The sequence below is a fragment of the Ambystoma mexicanum genome, chromosome 4q (genome assembly GCF_040938575.1).
Source record: "Ambystoma mexicanum isolate Mex_15411 chromosome 4q, UKY_AmexF1_1, whole genome shotgun sequence".
NCBI classification, from domain to species: Eukaryota; Metazoa; Chordata; class Amphibia; order Caudata; family Ambystomatidae; genus Ambystoma; species Ambystoma mexicanum.
In genome coordinates this window covers 1,187,800,097-1,187,812,684 of record NC_090928.1, presented here as the reverse complement: position 1 = coordinate 1,187,812,684, position 12,588 = coordinate 1,187,800,097, and the positions used below count along the sequence as shown (strand labels likewise).

The 12,588-nt window shown below is 42.2% G+C and overlaps 1 protein-coding gene across 1 annotated transcript in view; it reads left to right on the top strand.

Moving 5' to 3' along the window:
* DNAH8 (dynein axonemal heavy chain 8) overlaps positions 1-12,588 on the top strand; it is an 8,835,797-nt gene that overhangs the window by 2,990,089 nt on the left and 5,833,120 nt on the right. Inside the window, exon 22 of the mRNA XM_069608756.1 lies at positions 12,000-12,141. Coding sequence (XP_069464857.1) covers positions 12,000-12,141 — 142 coding nt within the window. The remainder of the gene's footprint in view (positions 1-11,999; positions 12,142-12,588) is intronic.

Below are 12,588 nucleotides of genomic sequence, written 5' to 3'. Positions count from 1 at the left end.
TCTTGGCCCTGAGCTGCTGCGTCTGTCCATCCTTGCTTGCCAAACTGCCTGCCGCCTGTTACCTGCAGCTGTCTCCTGCCACTAACTCTGTCACAAGGGCTGCAAAGTGCCCTGGAACTGTCTTGATGCTGTTGAGCACCAAGAACCTCTTCAGCACCAGGTACATTGTGGTTCTGTTCCCCTGGTCCTCCGAAGGCCCCTACAGACTGTTACGACCCTTTGCCCCTTTGGTGCTGGAACCAAATAATCTTGAACTATAAGACTGATTCCTTTACCACCTACACTCCTGTCAGTATCCAGAGTGTATCCCTTTCATTGTGAAACTGTCTATCCTCTGTGTTCCTTTACAGTGTGGGTTGTAATTGTAGTGTGCTAGAACTGTCTGTTGTAGTAATAATACAGCAGATATTTGTATACAACCTTGACTGGACAGTCCCTTTTATCATTGGGTAATAAATGGATTTGCAACTAACCAACGATCCACAACCTGCTGTTCCATCCATGTTACCAACATTGGACAAGGAGGTCTTATAATTTACTTTTATTCCAATTTGTTCGGACCCCTTCTGGTGTACTATAGGTGTGGGGTTGATTGATGGTTTAGAATTGATATTCATCCTTGGACCACTGGTGCCCCGGAAGTTGATTTGTCACAGTCTGCATGACCAAATAAGGACTTTCCTGGTTCTCCTTAGCCTGGGGAAGGCAAATGGACAAACTGGCCATAGAACAGAACAAAGGACCTTGCTGCATTGCCATTTTAGGCACCGACCACTGTCCTGGGCCAAACAAGGTGAACACGGTTTGGACCGTGGTAAAGCGTCAAAAATGCTTTAAAAGTAACTGCTGCCAGCAGCTCTGTCATGGGCACACTTGTGCATTCACAAAAAATCCTTTGAGGGTGTCTAGGGCCTTAAAAATGAAAAAGGGACCCCAGCGCACTACTGGAATGTACCTTGTGCACTGATTAAATGTTGCCAAGAAATGGCAACAAAGTGAAAGACTAAGGGAAACAAAGTCTCCCAGTACTGACAGTCCGAAGGGCATGTCAGTTTCCCCTTAACAAGATGAGCAAAAGCCCAGCGGAGTACAGCAGAGGTCTGGGCTCTACTAGTAAAAGTCAGGCTAGGATGGTCAGAAAAAAGCAAAAAGATTGGGGGTTCACAACTGGAGGGAAAATTACCCATAAATGGAAATCTTTCCTAACCCTCGGCCTCATGGCATCCTGCATTTCCCTGGTGCCAGAGGCTTGTCTGAGAATGATATCCCTTCAATGGCTCCCAGGACACACTTGTCTCAATTCTCAGGCACCATATCAGACCTATTTCAGGTTCCAAACAGGGCCGTACAGGATCCCGTGTGGTGGGCCTGCTAGGACAACCTTCTGAAGGGAGAACCTTTTTGGCAACCATGGCCGGAGATAACAATAGTGATGGAAGCCTCACTGAAGGGGAAGGGAGCCCATGCCAACGATCCGACAATCAGCGGTAGTTGTTCTCCATCCGGGTCCAAACTAAACATCAATATTTTGGAGCTGAAAGCAATCAGACTTGCGCTGAAGGCTTTTCTGCTCTCTGTATGGGGAAATAATGTAACGATAATGACGGACAACACAGTGCCATGTACTACCTCAAAAAGAGAGGAAATGTAGGGTCACTACCACTGTGCAGAGAGGCAATGCAGATCTGGTTCTAGGCAATTCAAGAAGGAATCTCCCTATCAGCAGTTCACTTAGTCGGAGAGGAAGACACAGTGGCTAACGCTCAGAGCAGGCAGAGCACAGTCTCCCACGACTGGGAACTAGCTCAGCAAGTCCTTCAAGAGATCTTCTCCCTTTGGGAAACCCCTCAAGTGGATCGAAAGTGCGAACTGTACTGCTCCAGGGAATTTCTCCTAAGAGGAGCTCTAGGAGACACGTTCGTAGTGGACTGGGTGTTTCCACTCCTGTATGCGTTTCCCCCAGTCCATGTACATTATACCAGTGCTTCATCTTCTCCCTGTCCTCATATTTGGGGGGACCTCTCTTTCGGAACGCTGATTTACGACCTCAAATGAAAATGAAACTGTACAACTTCACCCTTCTCCTTGTGGACGTAGGTCAAGATCTTCGCTGCCCACTCCTGTTGGGCCTTCGGGTGCATGACTTGCACGAAACGTAATTCTGAGTGTCATACTCCTCGCCCAAGCAATAGAGGCAAATCCGATAATCTCATGTGCCGGCCGCAAGGCGCAAAAGTTTTGAACCCCAAGGCCTTTGCAGAGTTTGGCATGGCGTCAAAGTAATTAAAAAAAGCTTGATGACGTGTTACTGAAGTGAACATAGTGGGTGGAAAAAAAGGAACTGAGGTCACAGAGTGTGGCACCTTGATATATGCTCACTCCGACATCCTGTCCAGTGCGGGGCGCTTAGGTGCATCAAGCAGAACTGACAAAGAACCGTGTTGCACACACTGGTGGTGGAAACATTGCAAAAGAACAGCTGCATTCTGGATAGGATATCATAGATGAGGGATCTTTGGGAGGAAAGAATCCATTACAAATATTATTTATTCTCAGATATATTCCTTATGATTCATTAGAATGCTATCATGACTATTGTTGGTATATATATATATATAGGCTCCTCCTATTTGTCTTTTCCCTGAAGTGCTCTTAGCATGTGCAGATTGTCAATTTTATTTTTTAGAAATAATAATTGTAGAATACAATTTTCTATGTATATGGTTATCAATACATCATAGTGATTTTATTTGGTATTAGTATCATAATTGTTATCGTCAAGAACTTAGATATACATTATTTAGTAATTGGCAAATATATAGTGATGGGGTTATTTTATAGTATTTTAATTATAATAACAATAATAATCATTTAATACGTTACATTATTTTTATTTTTATGTTTATTGAAATTGATGACTCATGTTGATGAATTAAATAAGTTTTAAAGTTTTAAACTTAAAAAGGGCAAAAACTGTGTCACCCAAGATTGCAAATACCCATGTATGTACATATGTACGAATACGATTATAAAGCGCAAACATAGCTGGAAAGCATCAAGGCGCTGACATAGGGAGCAAACCTATTATGCTACAAGTAAGAACTGAGGGAGTAGTGAAGCTGGCAAAGATAAGGGTGGCAAGGTAGGGCAGGAGCACCAGAGGGGGAGAATGAGGGTTGACTGGAGCGATCAGTGTGATGTTCTTTGAACAGTAGGACCTTCAGATCCTTCCTGAAGCATAGTGTGGAGCGGGCCAGTCATATCTGCATTCAGAATGTGTTCCCGTGACAGGGTGCGTCGCAAGAAAAAGTCTGTTTCCTGTTTTTTTACCCTTACATTCTTTTTTTCCTGCCTGGCTATGTGGTGAGTTCTGGTGGTTTGTTGGATATGGTAAGTTTCTTGGTAAGGGAGAATGGTGTGGTAAGTTCATGAAAAGGATTATAACCTCATAAGAGTTAAGCATGAACCCTCCAAAGTACTGAATACAGTGCCTGAAGAGTATTCTTTCAACAGTACACGTAGAAATAATAAAATGTGGCAGAACAGTTGAGACTATGTCACACTCTTGTTGGTAAACCGAAAATGTTAAAACCATTGGACCTCATTACGTGTCTGCCGTCTGGAAATAAAGGTGCCGGTAGCAACGTACTGGCACCCTTTCCGGAACGCCAGACTAAGAGAATGCTTGCAGGGGCCAGATCTCTCGGCAGGTCTGACCTGCCCGGGAGTACCAGCCCCTGCAGGCATGGTTTTCACGGCAGCACCGGCACCATTAGCAACCTATGGGACTTCACAGGAATGGGGACTTAGACTTTCTGCCACCTGACATTCCCGGCCTGTCGCCAGCTCGCGCCTTCAAACACTTGTATATAGGTGCGTTATAAATGCCATATCATATCATATCATACCTGTAATATCCTGATGGCAGACACAGTATTAAGAGGTCGGTGGCAGCCCGCCGACCTCGTAATGAGGCCCCAAGTCTAGAAATTGGGATAAAGTGAATAAAATTGGCACATTGTCAATTAAGAGAAGATATATTGAGTATTCAACTCAGAGCTTTTTGTTAAATTCCCCTCATACATACCTCACTAAATGTTGTGCGATTTACCATAAGCGTTTTATTTTATGTCTGCGCTTAAATATTCTTCAAACAGGAGAGTATGTTGGTGCATGGAATGATATTCCTTTGGAGGATCGGCTGTGCCATTTTTTTTGGACTGGCCATAGAGTCAAGTCGTCATTTATTAACATCCTGCGATTTGCTACATATTATAGCAGAGGATATCGCACTTTTGTTAATCATCTTGAACAGATTATAACTGGCCAGTTTTGGAGCATGTTGTACTGCACATCATTTTTTCTTTTAACTAGCGCAGTTTATAACATGTGGAAAGAAGTTTTAAAGCTTTTTCAAGCATGCCACAATAACAAACAGCATTGTGAATGTTTACATTGTGACTGATATATATTTTGACTATGAAATCCTACCCTTTTTTAATCAATTATTCTCAATGTGGTGTTAAGAAACACTTCTTTATTTACTGAAATGTTATCATTATGATGCATTTTATGTACTTCTTATTCTGTAATTAATTGCGGTTATTTGTGGTTTGCAAATGTACATAATGCTTGTTTAATAGCTAAAATCACAATACAGATTTAAAAAAAAAAAGAAAAAAGAACAGAGTGAAATCCAAATGATCCGCTAACTCACAATTTGACTGTAAGTTGGAGATGTAAGATGAGAATTTTTCGAGCCTATCCAAGATCAAGGACATTTTGATGTATTGGCTCCCATCAATATAGGGTCTCAGGCAACCTTGATATCTCAAGACGTACTCATGCCTCCGAACTAAGGAGGGAAAAATCACTGTATTACCCTCAAACCTCTCCTTGTGGAACTACATCATTTTGATGAAAATGAAGTCCCAGTAGATGGGTTATTGAAATAGAAATAAAAATTGGTTTGTATAAACTCACCTATCCGTTGATAGTCATGACTCCTCAGAGTACATGTATTTTCCTGGGAGAAAAGATTTACTTCGAAGGCTTTCACCTCTGATAGTCGCTTGAATCAATTCCTCTAGAACAGAACTCGCTGTCTGACCAATATTAAAAAGAAGTGCCTGAGTTTGTTGACTGAGTAGAGCTTCCTTTCCAGAACACTGAAGTCCCATACATCACTAGCATATATGTGAAGCAACACGATGATTAGAAACTTTGAGATTAAATCTTCCTCCATTTACATTGAAAGTCTATCCAAAGCAGACCTTCGGTGTGGATCAAGGTCAAATGGAGGATAACTCAGCATACAAAAGCAGCTGTTTGGCAACACTACAAAGGAACGAAGAACTCAGATTCTTCCCTCTTCATCCCAATAAATGTAAGGAATAATTTTTCTCCAACATTGTTTTAACCCCAGAAAGAAGCTTTGTTAGTGAATGATTAATTAGGCAATTACAGAAGGACCAGAAAATTCCCAAATTTAATATGGTAGATAAATGGGAATCTGGACTTCATAAAATGGATTCAAAGCACTTGGTTACCAGCAGATGTATGCTGGAGAATACAGTTGGAAACAAAAGGTAAATCATAATTGTTGTGTCCTGAGAGATGTAATTTCTGATTTTTATATCAGTAATGACATATTACATTGATTTGCAATTAATCTGGATCTTATTAATAACACATTCTGGTCCAGAAGCAGGGGGACCCGATGGACTTTAAGTATGTAGAATAAGCATTTTGATTAGCTAAATTATTTCCTTATGCTGCAAAGTTAAAATTTACTATTCCAGGAAATACTCATCAATAAATATTGGAAAAGACAGGCCTTTCTTAATGAAAAAGCATTTATTAAATTAAATAATATTCTTCAGCAACAGGGTCTCTACATGCAATCTCATTAGCAGATCTCAAAGATGGCAATATGAGAATATTGTTTAACAATAATGATCCTCAAACATAATTTTATTGCCAAGATACCTCCATTGGAATGGCAGTAGATTCTAGACACTTTTTCGTGGATTTAACCTACCCCATGTCTGAATACTGTTATAAAAATATCGATAGCAACAGGCCAAAAACTCTCTATACTCAACAAGGAGGCAGTTTTATGGTGTACTTCCTGTGCCCTTAGGGAGTAGAGGATGTCACTTGTGATATACTAGAAGATGAGATATTATACAGAGTCACTAGTAACTACCTCGACCCAAAGAAAGCAATTGCTCAGTTAGACGCGATAAGCAGGGACCTTTTCACTCAATTAAAATTACCTCAGAAATAGTTATCACAGAAATATTTCCAGGCTTCCTCCAGATGGTTGAGAACAGATCAGTATTGCTGATGCCTGTGAGACAGAAGAGCAAACAAAAACATAGACGGGTATTTCTTAGATTTTCAGAAAATCTTTTGTGTTGATTCCTATGATTGTGGACACTCGTTCCTTCATTTTCATTATACCAAATACATTCCATATATCTTCCGAAATTGACAAGGCACCAGTATTTGTCAGACAACACTACCTTTAACATCCATGGAATAACTCTCAATAAATACAATTTTTGTTTACTCCTGTGATATTGTTCAGTTCAGTTACAGTACCTTTAGTAACCTTGTACTAGGAACATTTAAACCCAATGGACAATGGGGACTCTTTACAGATATAAGGGTTTTGAATAAGAGGGTACAAATAGCACATGGCCTCTTCCTTATATTGACATGGGCCTTACACGGATCCAGACCTCGAGAGTATAAACTACCCTCGATTTGATTTATGGGTGGGTATTGCACTGTCCCGGTATTCCATGAACACCCGTATAAACTTGCCTTTACATTTGGAGGGCAACTATATGGACCAGAACTACCTTTAACTGTTTAATAACAGAAACAAGTTTAATATATTCCTCCCCAAAGCCATGTCTGACCTTGTGTAAAGAGCTTCTACTTAAGCCTCTACTTAAGGACTGCAGGCCAGCTCCAGGCAGACAGCGTTGAGTAGACTGCTGGTCATGTGGCCAGGCACTGCCTCTCAGTTGCTCCGCCTACCATCTATTTAATCAGCCCTCCTTAGGTGTCCTCAACACCAGTGCCCTTAGCAAAGGACCTCCAAAGTCAAGGACCTCACCTGTTTGTGCCTGATAAGGCCAAGGGCTTGACACGCTATCCTGCATTTCACCTACAAACTAATCACTAGTACTGCTACTCACCAAACGGCATCACCATGTGTCTCATCCCTTCACAGCCCATCCCCACTCTCACTAGGGTTTGAATGGCCAAGTGCACTGGGCAGCCCCAGCAAGCTAACCTAGTGAACCTCATCAATAGTGCCTTTGCCCCCATCCAACACCCACAGACCACATAAACACCACTCTCATGTTGATCAATGTGCGCTCAGCAGTCGCCCACGCAGCAGTGATTGCTGACCTCATCTCGCACAACAACCTTGATGCCCTGTTCATCACTGAAACATGATATACCCCATCCTCACCACATGTTTTTGACATCCTGCTACTCCAAGGCCACTGCATCCAACATGCCGACCAGCCAGGAAGGGCACGAGGCAGAGTGGCAAGCTTCCACAGGAGCAATTGGCCATGCTCCAACAAGCTTATTTTAATGACTCACCTGCCGGATCCCTCTATCGCAAAAGGAATCTATCACCTTCCCCCTCATCTACAGACCCCCTCACAGGAGTGACTCTTTCATTGCAGACCTCTCCAACTCCTCTGCCAAATTTGCACATTCAAATAATGGGCCTTATTACAAGTTGGGTGGTATTCTGCCAGTAAATCCGCTGTAATACCGCCCAACAAAATTGGAGTTACAGCACTTTGTGGCAGTGGCAGAATGAATCCCCATTTTTGAGAGACCTTTAGAGTCTACGGTGTATTTTTGGTGGAATTACTGCATGATGCTGGAGATACATTACCCACTCCAAGGCCATACTCGTAGTATGGCAGTGCGGGAACAATTGCAATAATTCTATTAACGCCATGCTTGTAATGAGCCCCACTGTCTTTCTCTGTGATTTTAACATCACTGTGTCAAAGATTGACTACCTCACTGGAAGCACACTTTTTGCATGGACCTTAAGCAAATTGTGTTCTCCCCACATACAACAAAGGCAACACCCTAGGTTTAGTCTTTACATCATCCCCCTGCATCACCTGTTCAGACCTTATCCCACTTGACTGGTCTGACCATGCTGCTATCCCATCATCAGTCACCCACTCAACTACGACTCACAAAGGTTAGGCTAAACGTCCCCTCACTCAACGCAGCTCATTCAAAACATTCCCGGTCAATGAGCTAGGAGCAGACTTTGCAGACTTCCCCACCACAAGGAAAGTCTCCTGGATTTATTCTACTCTTCTATGAAACTGGTTGACACTAATGCACCCCTAAATTCCAACCTGCTAAGACCAAGCCATCCACCCCATGGAACACCCCTGAGCTAGCCTCCAACAAACGCTCAATTAAAGCCCTAGAGAAATAGTGGCGCAAAACCATAATGAGAGAGACCGCACCAACCTCAGATCTCTGTACCCAAACCGTAGGATGATTACCGAGGCCAAAGCTGCTTACTACTCCACCACCACTGGGGCAACCTCTAACAGGAGCAAAACCCTCTTTAAAGTAATAACGCATTGTACCAAACCCACACCCGACCCGAGCTACCAGCAGTTCAGGAAAAATGCGACAGAATCAACACGTTTTTTATTGAAAAAGTAGACAAAATCCGAGAGACCATTGAATCATCCTCTCACAGGATGCGCCCCGCCACGGACACTGCCCCTCTGGACCGAATTCTCTCCTCTCTTTTCCCCGGATCTCCTAAAAATGATTGCCTTCCTCAAACCTACTTCTTTCTCTGATGATATTATTGTGGCCTCCATCATTAAACAATTGATGGGCCCGGATCTCAATGTGCTCATCAGCATAATCAATGCATCCCTTGCAGAAGGATCATTCCAGGATGGGCTCAAGACTGGTGTAAGGAAGGCACGGTATAAATAGAAGACACAGACCCAAGGGTTTCAAAAACCTTTATTTAGTAATTTGGTTTGGTTGGTAGAATTCCTAACTGTCCCTATCTCTAAAATGGGAGTAATATCTACCATTAAATGAATAACAAAACAGTCCCAGTCAGTCTAGTCAACAAAAAAGCCCTATGCTAAGAAAACTTAACCTTGGCCCTCCTTCTCAAAATGACAAATGCGTTAAGGGAATTCAAAAGGAAAATAGTGTCTCAAAAGAAATGTCAGAATGGCTTTAATAACAACTCTCTTCCCCATGTTCAACACCATAGGGTCTAGAGAGTTTCCTAAATGTATAGAGATGGATGGCACCGTTATTTTAGTCTTGCACAATGTGGCTTACTAGTACAATTTAACAGTTCAGGCTTGGTCTTCAAGATTCTGGTAGGCTTTGTCTGCCTTGTCAGAAATAATCAGCTCCACTTTTGTCCTGTAGTGTACAGGCTTCCCTCTGTCAGGCTTGTGCCTGACTTTCACCTTTCACTTTAACACACAGTTTTGCACAGGCTTCCTTCTGCTGGGCTTGAGTCTGTCTTTCACGTTTCACTGTCTCACACAGTTCTGCACATGTTTCCCTCTCCCGGGCTCAAACCTGTCGTTCACTGTTCATGGGGGCTCCCATCCCCATGTTTGGTATTTTCACTGTCAAATACTTTTGAAACTGCAAGGACTTTACATAGACCTCTGCATGACCCCTTTGAACTCTGTTTCAGTAATTCTACAATCCACAATCTTCCTCCTCTTAAAACACCAATGCCTCTTGGTACTTATAGTTTCATATTCTCCTCAGTTTGCCTTCTGGGCCTTTCCAAAGTTCATATGTAACACCAATACTTCTTAGTATTTGTATTTTTTTATTTTCTTTAGTTTGCCTTTTTGGCCTCTTTCAAAGTTTATATACTTTGCCTTCTTGGCATTTTCAAAGTTCACACACTGCTTTTCACTCATTCAACTTTCAAACTGGTTTGCAATTGCTTTCTTGCCTTTGATTTCCAATCAACTTAGAACATTTCACAGAGACTTTCCAATGTGCAATTTTTCTTTGCAGGACCAATCAGTTTCTTTTTGTATCCATTCCTTTTACAATTCAGCAATTGTCCTTTCCATTACGCATTTTATCGGCATGCGCATAACCTTCAACTTTTGAGTTATAGTTACTTTTGCATTTCACACAAACCAGAATTGTGTTGCCTTCAATAACTCACCAATTGTATTACTCAGCCTTCTTGCATCAATGCTCTTAATGCATCTGTCAAGGCTGTTTCCAATGCCTCCTCTGCTCCTTCCCAACTCTGTCATTCGCCCGGGAGGGTTGCAGGTTGCTTTCAAGTACCTTGAGGGTTTCTTTCTTCTGCTCACTTGATTTCAGTCTTGGAACGCTTACGGCTTCCCAGAAGTGGGGAATTAGCACCTGGCTCTCTCGCGATCTTCGTAACTGCAGATCAGCCCCTTGGCCTTCCGACTTCCATCTCCTGAATCGCATCAGCCCCAAAAGACCTGTTCCTTCTCATCACCAGCGTCACTCCCAGTGTGCCTGTGCCCGCCACCTTTCATTCATCTGAACGGGCGTTACGTACCTAACTCTGCCTGACCTGTTTACAGAAGCAGAGCCAGTTCAAGTCAGTGAAGGTAATCTGCCTGACCTTATAATATCCCATCTTCCTTGGCTCAGTCGTGTGGCTAATGTAACGCGGGGAGGAATTATGGGAGCTGTAGTTTCCCATAAAATAAGCAGGGATAGGGTTTAGATGGGTTGTGGAAATAGGGGGATGCCATGTTTCAACATAGGGTGAATCTCCCCTACTCCCCGAGGACCCCCTACGCAGGTGATCCTCCATCGCTTGTCCACCCCCAGGGTCGGCATCCAAAGGCGATGGCCTTTCCCTGGCCACCTCACACTAGGTTGTCAAACACCCTCTGGTTTTTCATACTAGTCTTGTACGACCTGTTTTGAAATCACTAACCCTAGATCTAGACGACCTGGCCAACTATACGCCCATTACAAACCTCCTGTTTATTGGCAAAATCTTTGAAAATGTAGTTGCTATACAACTACTCGCCAGAATTGAAAAACCCCACCTCCTAAAGTCAGGGTTCTGCCCAAAGTGTAGCATCGAGACAGCCACCATCCTGGTGGTGGATGGTGCACTTGAAATCATGGATAAGGGCGACTTATGCCTCCTCGTCCTCCTTGACCTCTCGGTTGCATTCGACACCATTGACCAGTGCATCCTTCTCTCCCTCCTTGCTGACAGGGTGGGATTCACTGGCACTGTCCTGAATTGGTTTACCTGTCAGGAAGACACCTGGTTGTCCAAATGAACTTGTTGCTTTCAAACCGACTCAAGGTCTCCTGTACTTTTTGAATTAAATAATGATTACAAAAATAAGAAATAACCAAAAAACTGTAATTTATCGCCTATTAACAAATGAGTCAAGAGGTTTGGCTTGAAGCATTCAGCGCAACAGCATGGTGAAATTCTAAGAAATAAGGAAAAAAGAAATGGAATGTTGAGGTACAATTGTGTAACTATATGTTGTTCCGACCCCAAATACTTCACAGTAAAGCGGTCCCCTCATGTTGTATGCCTATAATATTATGGTCTTTAGGGGGATTCTGAAAAGCCCCACTTAGAATCAAAGAGAGTATTTTTAAAATTAACTATAATCTGTTTGGCTTCTTTATGGTATTGTATTCATTTATATGACTCTCCCAACCCTGAGGTATCTGGGCTGGTCTTAATTAATACATTGTATGTTTTTATAGGATCATATAAGTCAAGTGTTGATAATGTTTCTCATACTATTGTTTTTTTAAACCTTTTGTATTTTGATTGGTTGAATGTCTGATTGGGAATGTGTTTGTTTTTAATTGCAAGTGTAATGGAGTAGTTTTTCCGAACAAACTTATTTGCAAAATATGATAATTTTTCATCAGGTTTAATTTCCTTTCGTTAGATATACACAAAGGATTGGACTGATACGCTGAGCCGCAAGAGTGAGCAAATGGAAGACGCTGTGAAGGAATTGACAAACATTTTTGCCTCTATTTATGAGCCTAAAGAAGAAAGCCAACCCACTGAAGGCGATGTGCCACCAGGTACCTGTTAAGCAGGAACAAAGTTCAGGATGAAATCTAAAATGTAGAAAATAATAAGTCTATTTCGTAAGGTGTCCCATCCTGTGTTAAATATTTTTCATGACACACACCACACCACTGCCATGTTGTAATCTGTGCAAGGAAGTTACAACGATGCCAGAGACGGTGCCTGAGCTCTGGCTTTGATAGCTGCACAGCAGACAGGAGGAAGCGTACACCATTCCAGATTAGTTACATCAAACATAGAACATGTTATTTGATCACGCAAGATTTGTGCTACTTACAGTTGCATCTACCTATAGACTTTATTTGTGCAAGTAAATACTAGCCAACATTCTGTTTTCGTAAAAAAGAGTCATTTGATCGGGAACTAACAATTCATCATTTTTTTAATTAAAGGCCAGCATTAATAATCTATTATGTTCCTCATGTTAAATGTCAAGAATC